The 18,447-nt window shown below is 47.9% G+C and overlaps 1 protein-coding gene across 6 annotated transcripts in view; it reads right to left on the reverse strand.

Moving 5' to 3' along the window:
* DCTN4-p62 (dynactin subunit 4) overlaps positions 1 to 18,447 on the reverse strand; it is a 438,984-nt gene that overhangs the window by 236,391 nt on the left and 184,146 nt on the right. For all 6 annotated transcript variants that reach the window (XM_065444866.2, XM_070538189.1, XM_065444867.2 and 3 more), the window contains one exon: positions 9,422 to 9,531. In XM_065444866.2, coding sequence (XP_065300938.1) covers positions 9,422 to 9,531 — 110 coding nt within the window. The remainder of the gene's footprint in view (positions 1 to 9,421; positions 9,532 to 18,447) is intronic.

Below are 18,447 nucleotides of genomic sequence, written 5' to 3' on the forward strand. Positions count from 1 at the left end.
GGGCTGCAGCACATCAGGAAGCTGCGGCGTGGCAGGCTGCAGTGTCTCAGGAGACCGCGGCTGCGGTGTGGCAGGCTGGCCTGGTTCCCAGATGCCCTTCTCCGCAACCCTGAAAAGCTTGGAGGCATTCCACGTACGGCCATCTACAAGTCGGAAAGAGGCTGGTCCCCTGCTCTCAATCACTTTAGTTGAAGAAAAGGCACAGTCTCCCTTGAAACAAATGGACGGTTTTTTGATACGGACAAAGTCGCCTACGGCTATCTTCATCTTCTTGGCGGCTCTCCTTTTGTCCATGTAGTGCTTGCTGCTCTGCTGCTGACGCCGAACCCTTTGACAAAGTCGCGCCAACTCCTTGGCTGAGTCTTCCGCAAATGCTGGTGCTGAGAAACCCACGACATCCAGCCTGGTTCGGGGCATTCTACTAAGCAGCAGAACTGCTGGGGCAACCCCGGTGGTGGCGTGCGGAGTACAGCAGTAAATGGCAAGGTATTCTTTGACTGCTAGCCAGAGTAGTCGTCTTTCGAGGAGTGATACTTGAATGAAGTTTTTCAATGTGCATTTGAAACGTTCTATTTGCCCATTGGCTTGGGGGTAGTACACCGAAGAATGTGAAAGACTGATGCCTCTGTTTTACAGGAAAGTGATGAATTTACGCGAAGTGAACTGAGGTCCATTGTCACGAACAATCTCTTCTGGGTAGCCTTCACGGGCAAAAACACTTGTCAAGAAGTCTTTCACGGTGCTCGTGGACACTCCGCTGCAGAAATATACCTCTGACCATTTAGAATGGTAATCAACAAGCATTACAGCAAATCTGCTGTTGTGAGCTGCATGCTCTAAAGGACCAACAATATCAAGGACCAACAACCGGATGTATCTCGTGCGCGATGCCGATGATCTGAGCCGTGAGGGAGGACGGTACGAGGCGCTCTCCATGCAGTACAGTCAAACCCCGTTACAACGAACACCACATTAACGAACATTTCAGATTAACGAACTTTCAAGAAATCCCATGCCGACTGCTTGTAGTTTCAATGTAAAAATATTTCACTACTACGAACTTCAGAATAACGAACATTTCAGAATAACGATCGTTATTTAATTTCCGTGTCATCTTAACAACACCTCAGTACTACGAACTCATATCCCGAAATGCGAGGATTCTTAGATTTCAGTGTATACGTCACGGCAGTCGGAGCTCTAAGCTAGCAGACGACGCAGCGCGAAGAGCGGGCGCCTTGAAACTTGCTTCCCGCAAAAACCTGAGATGGCGCGGGAGGAGAAAAATGCGGGCGGGGACTTTTTTTTTTTTTTTTTCCTTCTCCGTTGCGGAGGCAACGACGCACCAGGTTTTGAGAGTGGAAAGGCGGGAGCATGGGCTCGTAAAACCTGAGACGGTGCGGCAGAAGGAAAAAAAAAGTTGTAGTTAACGCTGAAGTGGGCCTTTTCTCTTTTTCCTGTTGCGGAGCCAACGCCGCATCACGTTTTTCTTGCTTGTTTTCTCCGTTGTTCGCGCGCTGTCACCCGTATCAGGCCTGTCCATCTTGTTTTTCTTCTGTTGTGTTAGAAGTGCGTGCCGGCGTTCGCGTTGCCATGAGCTCAACAACTCTAACCACGGCGAAGAAGCGAAAACAGTTTTCTTTGAGCGAGAAAGTAAACATTCTTCGCGAGATAGAAGACGGGAAGAAGCAATCCGAAGTGGCTAAAGAACGTGGAGTGGCGCGGTCGACGATCGCCACGATGCTCAAAGATAAAGAGAAAATCTTGAAGCACCAGCAAGAATCTCAGCTTGCCCCATCAAGGAAGCGACTGCGGCTCGGCGATTACCAGAATATTGACGCAGCAGTGCTAACTTGGTTTAAAGACGTGAGAGCACAGAATGTGCCCGTGTCAGGCCCAATGCTGCAGGAGAAGGCGCGGCAGTTCGCTGCAATTCTTGAGGTCACCGGCTTCGAAGCGTCTTCTGGCTGGCTCCACCGTTTTCGCCAACGAAACGGCGTAACCTGGCAGTCTGTGTCCGGCGAGGAGAAGGCAGCAGATGAAGCAGCAGCAGCCACGTGGAGGGAGGAAAGCTTCCACGAAATGGTCAAGTCTTACGCAGCAGCTGATGTTTTTAATGCAGACGAGACGGCCTGCTTTTATCAGCTGCTCCCGGACAAGACAATGCATTTTAAAGGAGAACAATGCAGAGGCAGCAAAAAGTCGAAGCTTCGCGTCACCATGCTGTATTGCTGCAATGCAGATGGCACTGAAAAGTTGAAGCCTCTGGTGATCGGGAGGTTTTCGAAGCCGCGCTGCATGAAAAACGTAGTGTCGCTGCCGTGCCAGTATAGGGCGAATCAGCGTGCCTGGATGACCCGCGAGCTCTTTTCCGAGTGGCTGCTGACGGTAAACGAGAAGATGAGGAAGGAGGAGCGGCACATTTTGATGATTGTGGACAATTGCTCGGCGCACATTGTCAACATACGCCTCACGAATGTGCGGCTCGAGTATCTGCCGCCGAACTGCACATCAGTACTTCAGCCACTGGACCAAGGAATAATAAGGAGCGTGAAGTCGCACTTCCGGAAGCGCCTTGTTCAGCGGCTGCTCATCAACCTGCGCCTGCAGCACTCGACAGCCATCAACGTCCGACAGGCAGCGGAAATGCTGACAGGCGCATGGTGGAGCGTCACGTCCACCACCATCCAAAACTGCTGGAAGAAGGCCGGCCAGACTATCACAGATGGCCAACCACAAACCGATGAACCAGCAGCGGAGGACAGTTCGAGCGAGGTTTGGAGCGAGGTGGCCGAGCAGCTAGCCGTCGATCCTTCAGTCACATTTGACGACTATGTCCAGTGTGACGACGCGACGTGGACCTCAGCGGAGCTTACCACTGATGACATCCTGCAGAGCGTCAATGGTACGGCGACTCAAGATGAGGAATGCAGCGATGACATGGACGATGACGTTGCGGCAGCACCCGAAGACCGCGACGAGTTCGTGTCTGCCGCAGATGCGTTGGACTACTTGCGAAAACTCCGCATATTTATAGGCAAAAGCGGCACAGCGACCGAAGGCGTGCTTAAGAATGCGGACGGTCTGGAGTCGTTCGTGCTGCAGAGTCTGTGCTGCGCCCGTCAGAAGACGATCACGGACTATTTCAAATAAATGTGCCTTGTCTAAGATCACGTGTGCATTGTGTGAGAAATGAGTTGAAGGAGGTACCGTTTCAAAGGTAGGATGTTTACGTTACTGAAATGCTATTGTTACGGCTAATTTTTGGGCTTTCACTATAACGATCTTTCAGAATAACGAACATTTTCCCGCGGTCCCCTGAAGTTCGTTATACCGAAATTTCACTGTAGTAGGTTATAGACAACAGAAAGTTCTTTCCGAATGGTGTAGAATGGTTTTGCCTCTTCTGGTATGGACTTCTTTGGCGGCCGGGAACTCAGCACGAATGACTTAATGGTGTCCAGGCAACTGTCGTCGAGGGCGGCCTGCCTGACTGAACTTCTTTATCACGCAGGCTCGCTCAATAAACGAGACAATTTCTTCCTCATTAGCAATCTCTGCCTCCGAGGTAGGTGCTGGTAGCCGAGAAAGTGCATCTGCTACAGTGTCTACGGACCCCTAGCGGTATTTAACAGTGAAATTGTAGCAAAGCAGTCGTGCACTCCACCGTGCAATTTGAAGTGGACGTCTTCCATGTCCTTGTGACGACAGCAAGGACACTAGTGCCTGGTGGTCTGTTCGAATTGTGAAATGGCAGCCCCAAAGGTAAGTGTGCCATCGCTCACATACCCAAATACATGCAAGAGCTTCTCGTTCACCGACTGAATATTTTCTCTCCGCAGGCAACAGTGTACGAGATGCGAAAGCGACTGTGCGAAGCTCGTGGCCACTTTGTTGCTGAAGGACTGCTCCAGCCCACAGTTGGACGTGTCGGTCAACGCAATAACTGGCAATGATGGACCAAACATCTGGTAGACTGTGCTCAACGAAAGCATTTCCTTGACCCTCGTGAAACTGCTCTCTGTTTCGGCAGACCAGATGAATGGCTCATTTTTGCGAAGTAAGACTCTCATAGGCTCAACCACTTGTGCCAAGTATGGAAAAAACTTGAAGTAGTATTCTTTGAGACCCAGGAAAGAACGAAGGGTAGCAACATCAGTTGGCACCAGTGTGTTAACTATAGAGTCTACCTTCTCAGGGAGTGGCGAGATACCAAGTGCGGTGACCTTGTGCCCTAGAAACGCAAGTTCTGGAATGTCGAAGAGGCACTTGCTGTTCAGTTTTAGACCTGCGTCTTTGATATTTTGCAGCACGGTCTTCAAGTTTGAAAGGTGCTCTTCTGCGGTCTTGCCAAAAATGATGACATCATCAATGTAGAACAACACGCCAAGGCAGCGGTCAAGGATTGTCGCCATCATCTTCTGAAATGCCACTGGGGAAGAAACCAACCCAAAGCAAACTCTTTTAAACGGAAAAGGCCGTCGTGTGTGATGAAAGCTGTGAGATCCCTGCTGTCAGGGTGCAAGAGAACCTGATAGTAAGCGGAAGCCAAATCAAGTTTTGAGAAGTGTGCAGCGCCTACCAAAGCGTGAAGCAGCTCCTCTGTGTGGGGCAACGGAAAACTGTCTGGAACAATAGTCTTGTTCGGCTCTCGAAGGTCTACACATATTCTGATGCTATCATCTTTCTTGTTAACAACAACAATGGGGGACATCCATTCAGAAGCATCGATGCGCTCGATGATTGAAGCTCATTTAATACTGGTGACCGGAGAGAATATGGCAGACAGTGAAGCTTCAAAGTTACAGGCTGCACGCCTTGCCGCGTCTTGATGCTATGTGTGAACCCCTTAGCAAGACCCAACTCGGGACTGAAATGTGAACTGAACTCATGTGCTAAGGCTGCCAGAAGAGCTTTGTTACGATGCTGGGTGCTAGACGGCGTGGAAATAGAACAGAATAGCGGGTCAATGACAGTCGGCAGCAGATCAACGGACGTGTATAAGCACTTGAGAGCAGAACTCTCAATGCGAAGATCCAAGGCTTTAATGCCGCCAAGACCGATCAGACAAGTTCCTCAGTGAACAACATAAAAACATATCGACGCTGTGTGGTCTTTAAACCGAATGTCTGTCTGTAAACAACCTAGCACGGGAATCGGCCATTGAGAGTAGTCAAACAGAGTAACATGCGACGCAGGCAGGAGCGGAACGCTCTGAAAATATCGACTGAATTCTTGCTCCGACAGGATTGAAACAGACGACCCTGAATCTACAAGGTATGTCAAGGTGACACTTGAGACTTGCACTTGAATATGAATTCCGCTATGCACGGAACGTTGCACAGTCAAAACTTGCTCAGCACTGCTAGATGACGAAACATCTTCATGAAATTCAACTTCATGGACTCGGCCTTGCATTGAGTTAGCTTGCGGTTGCATACCCTTTGAAAGTGGCCCTTGCGACCGCAAAACGATCAAGTTTTGCCATGCGCTGGGCACTGCGGCGCTGACCCGATATGGTCCGCGATCCGCATCGGAAACAATGTGGCAAACCGGAGCGGCTACTCTGTTCTCGGTTCAGGGGGGCGTTTCCGCTGTGGTGCATGTAAGTAGCCCACGCTCCTCGTTAAATTCTGCTCAAAGGTGGCTGCCGGTTGTGAATTCCTTTTTTTGTTCGAAGAATGCGAGGATGGTTTACGACGCTGCCGCTTGAAATTGCTTCGACCGAAGCAGAAAGCTCCTTTAGCTTTTCAGCCGCCTGCTCAAACCGGAGTGCGAATTCTCTAATGAAAGTGTGGAACCTTCGCGTAGTAACCGCTCGCGTACGCGATTGGAAGCTATGCCGGCAACAAATTGATCCTGCAGAGCATCACCTTGCGAGACAAACAAACAATGTAACGCTAGGTCCTGTAGAGCGGCAACAAAGTCGTGAACGGACTCGCCTATGTTTTGGCTGCGGCGGTGAAAGCGATGACGCTCGATGATAACGTTGCATGACGTCGCAAACTGGTGCCGTAATGCAGCCAGTGCAGAGTCGTATTCGTCAGGAGGGGCCACGACAGACTTGTCATCGGCGACTGCTGCGGCACTTGGCGCTGCCGGTGCTGCGGCGCTGGTCCCTGCGTGTAGCGTCTGATAAATACGCTGGCCCCCCGCCCCCAAACAGTGCAAAAGAATAGCCTTGCGTTGCTCCGGCTTGAACGCAGCAGCTCCGGATGCCAGCTAGTACACATTGAACATCTGCTCCCACTGCTCCCATGGCAATGACGGACGGCCGGGCGTCGGAAGGAAAAACGGTGGCGGAGCAAGCCCAGTGAAGCTCATGGTGGGCGGATACGGAGAGCGCAGTGGGGCTGGGGGTACGTTCACGACATCTTCGTCGCCAATGCGGTATTGAACGAAGAGGGAAGTCAGACTCCAGCTGTCCCGATGTAAAAAGCCCTTTATTCAGCATATACAACCATATATATAACGAAGAACAGAAGTGCCCCCCGAGGTATAAAGAACTCAATAGAATAACGAAACTATATACAACAGTGGGCTTGAAGGTTCATCTTCAGGGACTGTAGCTTGAATGGCCTGATTTACCCGAGCCTTGGTGAAGCAATTGGCGATCACTTGTGATCCGACCTCTTGCCACGACGCAGCAAGCATTTGGATTGCTTGGGAGATATCCACTTTTGTCGGCCGTTCAAGGCGGTTATCCAGGAGCATCTTTTGCATCAATCGACGGTGGTAACAGCATTTAAAGCTGTTAATAACCCCTTTGTCTAAGGGTTGTATGAGAGAAGTGCAGTTAGGCAGTAAATACTGCAGCTCGAAACCTGTAGGCCTTTCACATGGTGCGCGGAGCAGTGGTCAAGCAGCAAACAAATGCTGCGGCCTTGTCGCTTGACATCTTGATTGAGCTCCTTCAGCCAGTCGGAAAAAACTGCCCGCGACATCCATGCTTTGGAGTTTTCCACATATTTTACTGGCATCCGCCTTGTTCCTTTAAAACATCTGGGCCAGGCATTGTGACCAATAACCAATGGGATTCGCTTGTCGCTGCCATCAGTGTTTGCGTAAAGCAAAACCGTCATGCGGAGTTTACTTTGCTTTCCACCACGGCAGTCTTCTCCCTTTAGTGACAACGTGCGGCTCGGTAACATTTGATAAAACAGGGCCGTCTCATCAGCATTATAAATGTCAGCAGCTTCATAGCGGCTGAAAATGCCAGGAAGCTTCTCGGCCACCCACGAGGCAGCAGCATCGCTGTCTGCGGAGGCAGACTCGCCAGATATCACCTTTCCGATGACACCGTGCCAGCTTTTAAATCCTTGTAGCCAGCCGTTACTCGCTTTGAAGTCGTTGGGCCCAGGATGCAAGCAAAATTTATGGCTTTCTGCTGCAAAATCGCGCCACTTATGGGCACGTTTTGTGCTCGTCTCTCCAAAAACCACGCAAACACGGCGTTGTCCACATCAGCATAGGTCGACGTCTTCATTCTTTTCTTCTTGGCACTTGTGCCCGACTCCATTGCAGTGTGGATGCTTTGTTCTACAGCAAGAATGGTTGACAGGGAGCTGGCTGGTATATTGAAGCGGGCAGCGACATCCTTCTTTTTTTCGCTGGCAGTAACCGCATTCAAAATCGAGAGCTTATCTTCAAGCGACAAAACTTTGCGTTTCCTCACAGCGGAACTCATCGCAACGAACCGACACTGTAAACACATGCCTGCACAAGCACGTCAACACGCTGACTAAGAAGGCTTATCATAAATGTGCCGCAAGACACCACAAAGAATTTGTCATAGTAGTGCCACCTAGTGTCAAGCTACAAAATGAAAACTTAAAGGTTGCTACGCTTGCCACGGAGCGACGCTCAACATCATCATCATCACCGAGGTTTGCTTGTTTGCTACGATTGCAAGCGTTCTGCTTGCGGTCTACTTTATCTTTTGATATAAAAACTTAGTTAAACAATATTCATTAAAGTTGCGCACTGCGCGGTCGAATTTTGGGCAAAACATTGCACGACACAGCTCGATGATCTCCGCCACGAATTCGTTACATCAAGGTCAACCGCCGCAACGCGTTCGTTACATGGAGGTCGTCTATACATGGGCTTCAATGGGGGATGTGCTGGGTAATTGAAAAACTTCGTAAAATCCAGGAATTCGTTACATAGAGATCCGTTACATAGAGGTTCAACTGTATTTCAGTTGAATGAACCTGAGGCTCCTGGTGGATAGTAACACCGGCTACAATTAGAAACTGCTGGCATCAATTGGGCATTTGCCCCCTGTGCGGTGAAAGCGAGCAGGAGGAACAGCGCGACAAGGTGATCGACCCTGCAATGTGGACAGAGGTCTGTCACCAGCTGGATATTGACAGCAACACTTCATTTGAAGACTATGTGCAGGGACAGTGAGCTCATTACCTGTGCTGAACTAATAGATCTGGAAATTTTTTCCAGTGTTCATCCTGAAGAAGAGTGCAACGAGGAAGATGCAATGGCAGAAGCAGATTCACATACTGGAATTCTAGCCGAGGATGTAGGATGCCTTGGAAAGTTGTGGGACTTCGTCTCTCAGCAACAATGTGTGCCAGAGGAAGGTCATCAAAACATACTCTCTGAGCAGCTGTGTCACTTCTTTTGCTTGAAGAGCACGAGTGCAAATGAAAATTTCAGATATTTTTTTTTTTCCATATGAAATAGGCAGCAATGTAACTGTTATGCATTTCGTATATGGTGATGTACATGACTCCATAAATTGCATTTCGCACGTTTGACTCGTCTGCTGTGCCTTATGCTGTTCCATATTCTAGTGAATATTCAGTTTAGTGAACTTTCAGTTAAGTGAACTATTTCCTTGGGTCCCTTAAGTTCACTCAAGTGAGAGTTCACTGTATATGTTAGTGACAAGGCTTGTACCCTTACCACTGCCATATGAATGAACACATGAGAACAGCAGTAACAAATAAAAACAATATAAACTGTGCTCAAATTGTGCATTTGAAAAGCACGAGAGGCTAGCAGTGCTAGTAGTTGCTGTTATTGGCGCATGTTTGTCGCTTGAGCAGTTGAGGCCGAGCTGTTGTTCCTGCTCAAAATGGTGTGGCCCATTTAATGCTCCGTGCGTCAACGGGTAATGACATCAAGAAGCAGCGAGCCAATTGCATGCAATGACAGTGTAAATAAGACGGCCTGCTTTTTTTCGCTAGATAATTTGTTTCCTGGCAGATTTGACAATTTATACAGTGTGTTAAGTATGAATTGTGGTGGTCAGAATAATGTGCTGTAAACTGATTTCCTTCAAATCGTGCTTCAGCTTCCCTTTTCATTCCTTTGGTCGGAACTTGTTATCCTTTCTGAGTTTGTTTTAGTATGTTAACAGTCACAGCTAGCTGGACCCTTGCACAACCAACAGGACACGCACCCGGCACCTTTGCGAGCGCTTGATGAGCAGGGGCTTGCGCTTGGGCTGCAGGAAGGCCGTGTACTCAGACTGCAGGTCCGGCTGGGACAGTCGCTGGCCAATGCTGCACACTGGGACAAGAGCCGCACTTTACAAATACTGGCACTACAAGTAATTATGTTCTCTTGCCTCTGCTGGTTTCACATGGGTCATGATCTGAAGTGAAGGCACAAAAATGACGGAGGACAAAGAAGAAACACACACACACACAGGGTGCCACTTCCAACAATGTTTAATCAGGAAAAAACGCCGCTGATTTATACTAAGAGCGCAATCACAGTTTCTCAGGGCGCATTTGCGTTCAGGAAAAGCAGTTCTTTGCGTGACAGTGATATGGATGCAACACTTCGGCAGTTATCAGCTGCTTCAATGATTCTTTTGGCCTCAATTATTAATCTCACCCATTTGTGATGGCCTCTGGCAACCACAGCGCAGGCGTGGAAGTCTGGCTTACACTTGCAATTTCTACAATGAATTGCCAGGTGGCCCTCCCTCCCATTGTTCACTTTGTTATTGTGTTGCCTCAGCCTGTCATTCAGGCACTGCTCTGTTTGGCCCACATACTTTCTACCACAATCTAAAGGAATCTCATAAACAACCCCTGCCTGGCAATCTACATATTTGTTATCGTGTTTAGTAGCACAGGCCGGTGCCTTGCGGGAATAAGGGTTGGTCATTCTACAGAGCTTAGAGAGCTTGCACGAGGCAGAAAACACGACATTTACCTTAGCTCGCTTTGCGATGTTTTTCAAATTATGCGACATGTGGTGTATGTAGGGTATGACAGCAACTTTTTCTTTTTCGCGGGGTGACTCCTGGTCCGGTTGGCAGGTTCGCGACTTCTTCAGGATTGTTTCCGCTACGGAGCCTAAAACAGGTTGCGGATAGCCTGCCTCTTCCAGGCGGTCAATCTGCTTAAGAAAACTCTCTGCAGCTCGATGTGGACAGGACTTCTTAAAAACATTTAGCAGGCACATGTTAGCAATGCTGTGTTTAACTAGCTTAGAGTGAGAGGAACTAAAAGGTAGCAGAGGTTTAGTAGCCCGAGGTTCATACTGTCAATAGATGTGGTTACTTGCTAAAAACAATCGAAGATCTAGAAACCTGATGGAGGAATCTACCGAAAGTTCGTGGGTCAGTTCAATGGAGAATAAAGTCTGCCTGAAGGTTGTCAATGTTTGACTAATGACCAAGTCGGCGTCACTGCAATTCTTATCTACCAAAATTAGGAAGTCGTCAACAAATCTAAAAACTACGCTACTACCCTCGAGACTGCTAGAAATGGTTCTGCCAGCACGAGCTAAAGATAAGTCACTCAGCATCGGAGCTAAACATGACCCTACGCAGACACCGTTCTTTTGCAGGTACAGACTGTCCCATTCAATATAGGTGGAAGCCAGGTAATGTTCTAGCATAGCCAAGAATTTGTCTTCCAGAATACCAGCTTCATTCTGGAAAGCCAGGGAGCCGAAACTATCAATGCTTTCCTGGACGCACTGAAGCAATTCTGCTTTTGGCATGCTATAATATAGATCTTTCAGATGTACAAAACAGTCCTCCAATTCTGTTTTTGTCTGTCTTGACAAGTATTCGACTACTTGTGCAGAGTCCTTTCCAGGTGGGGGTCGTCTACTGTTAGACTCTTTAGCCTTTCTAACAGAAACGCAGCTAAACATTTCTGCCACAAATCGTGCTCCGACACAATTGCCCTTAGAGGGCAGTTATCTTTATGGGTCTTGGCGCTGAAGAAGACCTCAAGAGTGCTCACTTTGCTATTTCTAATGTCCCTAGCTAATTTTGACAGGTTCATTTTTTCGCACAGCTTCTTCGCTTCACATTTCAACTGAATTAAGACGGCAAGCTGGGCGAGTTGGTGATTGAACATGTTCCTATGGGTGGGCAGTGCAACCCGGACGAAGGACGAGAGGAAGTGCTGCGCTCGTGTTGTGTACTTCCTCTCGTCCTTCGTCCGGGTTGCGCTGCCTACCAATAGGAACATTGCAACTTATTGAGCGATACGTTGTGGTGACAATGAAAAACAGAATTTAAGGCTTCCAACGCCTTCACCTTGTAAGTCTCTCGTGGAAAGATGGCAAAGCCGCCTTCTTTGTCCGATGAGAGTATGCAGTAGGCGTTCGTCTTCAAATAAGACGCCAGACGATTATTTGCGGGATGATCAGGGTCACACTGGTCCCTTAGAAGAACGTCTACGCCACTTGAAACGCACCGATCCATTTCACTCACGGGAGTCAAACTGTTATTGCGCTCCTAGTATAAATCAGTGGCGTTTTTTCCTGATTAAACATTGCTGGAAGTTGCGCCCTGTGTGTGTGTTTCTTCTTTGTCCTCCGTCATTTTAGCGCCTCCACTTCAGATCATGCTTAACCAACATGCCCAACTATCCATCCTAAGGTCGCATGGGTCAGGTGGGCACAAGTGAAAGCCGAGCAGACTCACATTGTGTGACCACTGTGAGCGTGTGTATCATATCAGGATTTTCCCACTACTACAACCTCTGCATATGCAATAAGGAGAGCACTATGACAAAGCATCCTAGTCTAGAAAGCAATGACACAAATAAAACACCTATAAACCCAAGAAATTGGCACATGAACCGCTGCCAAACAAGCTATGGCAAGCAAATTCTGCTCTTTCAGTTACTTCTTTAAATGGATTGCTGCCTCAAGACCACGCGAAACAGACAATGAAGCCAGAGATAGCACAACGGAACTTATTAAGTTCCGTTGAAATACGTAATAAGGTAAAAATGATACTTGCTGCAAGTGCTACAATTGAACTCACAGCTACGTCTGCATTGCTTCACCAATTCAGCTATCACTTAAGGCAGCAGCCATCCTCCCACACACTTTCTTGGCTGTTTGTGTACAACATGCTGGCCAGTGACACACATTGATTATTTCTACATTTCAATTACATGTAAAAATTTACTTACTTTCTCTGGCTTTCTCCTGTTACTTCATGCAGCTCTGACATAAAACAGAGTCCCTCAGATCCCCCTACATTTGTGTTGTCTTCGACAGATGCCAACCTCTTTTATAAAGCCAATACCATATTAGAGGAATTAAGCACATGGACAGCTAATAACCAATTAAAAATAAAAAAACAAAGACAGTGATTTTTCATTTTATAGGTAGGCATGTTTCTATACTCAGAGATAGAGCTAGTTAGCTGTATTAGGGTGCTTGGTGTATGTTTCAGAATCACTGCAGTGGGAAGAGCATGTCGATGCAATATTACAAAAGTTAGACGCGATAACAGGAATTGTGAATCGAAACTACTACTTAATTCCAAAGTCAGAAAAATTGTTGGTCTACAGGGTGTTTCAGCTAAGTTTAGCCAAAGTTTAAAAATATTACGATGCCCTCTAAGACTACGCGACCAAATGCATGTTGCTCACTTTTGTATGTAATGTGTCACACTATATTTTGTATTTTACTTAATTAGATAATAAGTATACATTAATTAACCAACGTCACCGTGGCATCAAACAAAAATAACACTTTTGTCGCGCAAAGTGGATAAATACTGCAAGTTTTTTTACCCTTTCTTCGCACTCTCTGCGAGTTCAGTGTTCTGTTTTTGATAGGTAAGTGGGCGATTTCATTCTATTTCAGTTAAACAGTACTACCATTTAGTAGATACCTTTTCCGAGCTCCAGCCAACTACGGTTTAACGAAGTTTCACTACACTCGTTCACCATAGCATGATGCACGAATGGTGTGATCCACGAAATATTGCGGTGCGTAAACACACTGCGAGCAAGGTCCAGGAAACTGCCCCCGCCGGCCAATGCTCGCTTCCCGATAACAGATGAAAACGAAACTTCCAGGAGCGGGCTAAGCTGGCACCGAGCCGGCAAAGAGGCAGGCGCGCATGTAGACCATCAAAGGTGAGCAAGTTATGAGGGAATTGAGAGGCAAAGCAAGGGGAGCGCAGTTGCGAGGAAGGGCGCGAGGGAAGTGGATTTGCTTTTCCGCCTGGTTGATCGATGGCACTAATTACCTCTGCCATCTAAGCCCAGTGAAGTTGCAGAGGCCACACTGCTTCCCTCTGCTTGCTCGTGTGCTTTTTCCTTCATCTGCTGACAAATCGGCACAGTTTACGTTCTTCGTCCTGCGTTCTGAATGCATCATGTCTTATGAAGTTGACAAAGTCGTTGCGACTGATCATAATCATGCTGGTGTGCTCCCTTCTGTTGCGGTGTAGCCATGTGCAAAAGATAAGGAGAATGAGGTACTGGGTGTCGTCTGTACTGGGTGTCGCCCATGTACAGTGGAACCCCGTTCATACGTTTTTCACCGAACCGAGGAAAAAAAACCTAACAGCCGGGAAAACGCAACAGTGAGGAAAGCTCCGAAAATGAATGAAAAAAGTGTAGCTTCAACTCTCGACAATTTATTTGCACAGAGTGCGCTTAAAACTTTACAAAGTCTAGAGTGGTGGCTTGCCGTTTCTTTCGCTCACTAGAAATCACCACACATTTCTCAATAGCCTGGAAGGCCGCATTGCTCTCAGCATCGCTGTGAGGTGTGGCGTACCTGCGGAGGAGGAGCCGCAACGGCTTCTCCAAAGCTAGGATTTGGCAACCTCCCGGCATCATGTGGCTCGTGCTCCTCGTCATCACCGGGCCATGGCAATGGCAACGGACGAAGGACTATCCGCGGGAAATTTTGCCCTCTTTGGCGTAATCATGCTAACGTGCTAACGACTGTTAAGTATTGCTGCGCAGCGCGCGCGTCCGAGCAGCCTGGTTGCGCGCAGCACGGCGTGGTTTCGCGAGAAATGTAAACAAGAGAGGAGAGCTGGCCCGATAGGCGGAGCAACGCCATGAGCAACGCCAACTTCCGGCTTCCCTTCACAAAGAGTGACGTCAGGGCCTCTCCTGAGTTTCCTTCCTCCGTGAGTCAACCCGTCCAGGAAACCATGCGGCAACCGTAATCACAGTGATGATAGTGAGAGCATTTTTCACGAATGGCCACCTAGTGGCGGCCTCTCAAACTGGCGTGCGGCTTCTTGCAGCCAGTTCCATAGCCAAGCCCAGCCAAGCCCGGTCAAAACTCGTCAAGAGTCAAAATGGCGGTTGGAGCGCGTTGCCTACTTAAGCCCAGGCGGGTTCGGGTTGCGACGCATCATGCGGGAACGTTTTCACAGCTACTACGTAACAGCAGGGTATACATTGGATCCTATGGAAGCTATGCCGGGACCGGATGAAAACGACGTAGCAGCCGGGAAAACGCAGGAGTGAGGAACGTAACAGCGGGGTTCTACTGTATTCAGGCTCTGTCTTGTTGTATAGAATCGGATACAGCATGCTGTCTCCGACAACCTTTCTAACGGGACGTCTCAGTTTAGACTCATCATTGTAAAAGAAAAGTAGCAGTTTCACTCGACAGTAGAAACATCGATTGCGACAGCAAGTTAGTGGACAGCTATACAAAGCAAGGATAGTAGTTTTTATCCGCCGTATAAACTTGTAAACATAGCCATACTAACTAAATTCAGAAGCATGGTGTCATGCACACACAAGCAAACATGAAAACATCTCACTAGACTGCAGAAACTCATCAAAACACTGGAGTGAGGAAATGTGGCAGCAGCAACAAGTGAAGTGACATTTGTGCTGTCTATCGCTTGAACGAAAAGTGAGCACCCTGAACACAAAGCACGCACAAAGACACGAGCCGCCAACACACCAAGACTCTGCCCCCAATGCAGATCGCATTCAAGATACAGCCGTGCGACCGCACACACCTGCCACATGCGCAGTTGCAGCCAGAGTGAGGAAACGCAGCAGCAGCGAGCAAAGTGAAATACGTGCTGTCTAACACTTCAACGAAAAGTGAGCACTGAGAAGACACAGCATGCACAAAGATACAAGCCGCCGACACACCTAGACTCTGCCCCCAACGCATACAGTCAAACCCGGTTATATCGAACTTGCAAAAGAACGCTTTTCAGTTTGATATAGAGCATAACTCGATACAAGCCTGCTAAAAAATTGGATGTCATAAAAGCATGTACCATTTATAAAATCACTTTATTGATGAAACTAGCTTAGTTCCGCATTAGTTAGTCCTGCATTTTCTTCTGCTTGGGCAATTTCACTGCCTGCAATGCACGCACTTCCCCACATTGTCAAAAGGGGTCGGAGCAGCTGAGGCCGCAACCTTCCGCATTCACGCAGAAGCACCGGACTAGTGCGACTGCACCAATCAATTCGGAGGATGTGGGTAAAGGACTGTCATTGCTTTCTTAATTCTGCCCACTTTCATTTGTGCTCGGTACAATGTCGGCGATACAAGTCTTCGTTTTCAGGCCCTCCCGTGGTCGCGACAGCATCATCTGCACTTACAAACTCATCCATCGTTGATTCGTCAACAGCTTCCGAAAATTCTGACAGCTCGCTCCAAACTTTGGCAACACCGGCAACGGCTTCGTCGCATTCATCAGAATTTAGTCCTCACCAAGCACGCAAAAACCGGCACGTATGAAGAACTACTTGTACATGGCCGTGTGTACGCGCCTGGCACCATGAGCACTGGGTCACGAGTTTGGCCGCTTTAGCCCTAATTGTGCCGAGAGTGCTCCTCGGAATCTTGCACACTGCGGGGACATCCGACATCTCATCGTGTTTGACCTGATTTATGATTTCGAGCTTCATGATGAGAAGCGAATTATGCTGCTTCATCACAGCAACACTGCAGGAGAAGGCCCACAAGGCGCAAACACAATGAACCAGAAAAGCAGCAAGACAACTTGCACTTGCACCATCTTGCACGACAAGAGCACAAGAGCCTCTGATTGGCTGTCTGAGCAAGCGGTGCGGGCGGGCCAGGATAATTTTATGCAGGGGGGTGTCGGCAGCTCGCCTGAGCAGCCTGAGGCAGCGTGGTGACAGGAGGGAGAGCGGTTGGATGGAGCAGCGCCGCCAGGTTTCCCGGCTATCGCGAGGGAAAGCCAACTCCTGGGGGCACTTTTCCAGCGCTTCACGTTCAATATTGTCATGTGGTGGTGTTGTTAAGAACACAGTAGCAATACTGTGATAGACAAAACTAACTTTTATTGGGCGAACCTGTGCCCACAAAACAGGCTACACTTATAGCACAACGATAGCGGCGAACACGGTCGGCGATCGTCGAAAATCTGATCAGCGGTTCAAGCGCGTCGGCTTTTATACACAATCGTCTAATGTTCCAGACTAATCGTTGGGACCCGCGTGCCTTCCATAAAGTTCTACATCATTCGCGTCAGGCGAATAAATCAGATAACACAAGGTTCGGCAACAACAGACTGCGAATAGAAGCATCGATAACTTTCCTGAAACTTCGGATACATGCAAGCGCGTCCCGCGCTGTGCGATAAGATTTGTTAGGCGGTGAAACCTGGTCGCCCGATAAATATAAATACACGTGTCAATATATTGGGAGTCGCTGCCATTTTTGTTCGATGTAGGTCCCTCCCCAGTCTTTGACTATGGGACCTCCTAGAGTTACTTCTTCTGTAAAACATTTCAAGTGCATCAATAAACTGAAACTGAAACTGAAATTTTAGCTATATATACTCATTGTAGTAACTATACCGTGACCAGAAATTGTTCGATATATAGAATACTTCTATGTAAATGGGTTCGACTGTATTGCTTTCAAGATATAACCGTGCGACCGTGCAAGCCGCCACATGCACAGTTGCAGCTGCAGTGAGGAAACGTGGCAGCAGCAGCGAGCGATGTGACATACGTTCTGTCTATCACTTCAACGAAAAGTGAGCATGAAAAACGCACAACCCGCACGATACAAGCTGCCACCGTACCTAGACTCTGTCCCCAACGCAGATCGCTTTCAAGATACAGCCGTGCGACTGAGCACGGCTGCCGCATGCGCAGTTGCAGCCGGAGTGAGGAACGCGGCAGCAGCAGCGAGCGAAGTGTCATACGAGCTGTCTATCGCTTCAACGAAAAGTGAGCACTGAACACACAACACGCACAAAGATACGAGCCACCGACACACCAAGACTCTGCCCCCAACGCAGACCACTCTCAAGATATGGCTGCACGACCGCCACATGCACATTTGCAGCTGGATTAGAACGCCAAAAACCAAAATCCAAATAAAGGGCATCAGGCAGGGAGATATGATCTCCAATGCTATTCACAGCGTGTTTACTTTGTTGTACTCGGTGATCTTAACATTGACATGAAATTGGGTAGTGTGGCGTCTGGAGACCTATCTGATATTTTGTCAAGTTATAATTGCGAGAATGTAATTACGGCACCGAAAAGAATAACTGAAAATAGTGAAACTAGTATGGACTTGTGTTGTACGGATTTTCTATGCTCTGATGCTATTTCTGGTGTACTGACTTCTGATATCAGTGAACATCTTTCATTTCTTGCTATCCTACCTATTCATAAATATAAGTTAAATAATTCAACACAGCATTCTTGTTACAGAAAATATAATCAGAACACACTGAACCATTTTTACGAATTAGCCCTTAAGTTGGACTGGTCTGAAGTACACAAGGAAATGAACCCCAGCCTTAAATATGATATATTCCAGAAAAAAATTTTAGCGATACACAAAATTGCTTTTCCACTGGCTCGTCATACTAAGCACAAAAGGTCGAGAAAGCCCTAGATAAATATGGAACTATACAAAAGAATTGTTCACAAAAGCAACCTTTTCGCCAAGTTTTTACAAAGTTGAGATTTAAACTTACTTCATACTTTCAAAGTAACGAGAAATAAACTAAGTTCTGATTTGAAGAAAGCTAAGCAAGAATATTAACATACACACATTCACATACATCTCCTCGCTGTATGATGTGTTCCCTGAGCCAGCGAGCCACCGTTTGCGGAAGACGAGAAGCTGCACAAGGCAGAAGAGTACCGGGACCCCTCGGGCAACCTGCACACATGGCTGCACCAGAGTACGGCATTGTTGCAGAGCTACAGCTTCCCACCCATG

Source organism: Dermacentor albipictus, chromosome 5, assembly GCF_038994185.2.
Source record: "Dermacentor albipictus isolate Rhodes 1998 colony chromosome 5, USDA_Dalb.pri_finalv2, whole genome shotgun sequence".
NCBI lineage: Eukaryota > Metazoa > Arthropoda > Arachnida > Ixodida > Ixodidae > Dermacentor > Dermacentor albipictus.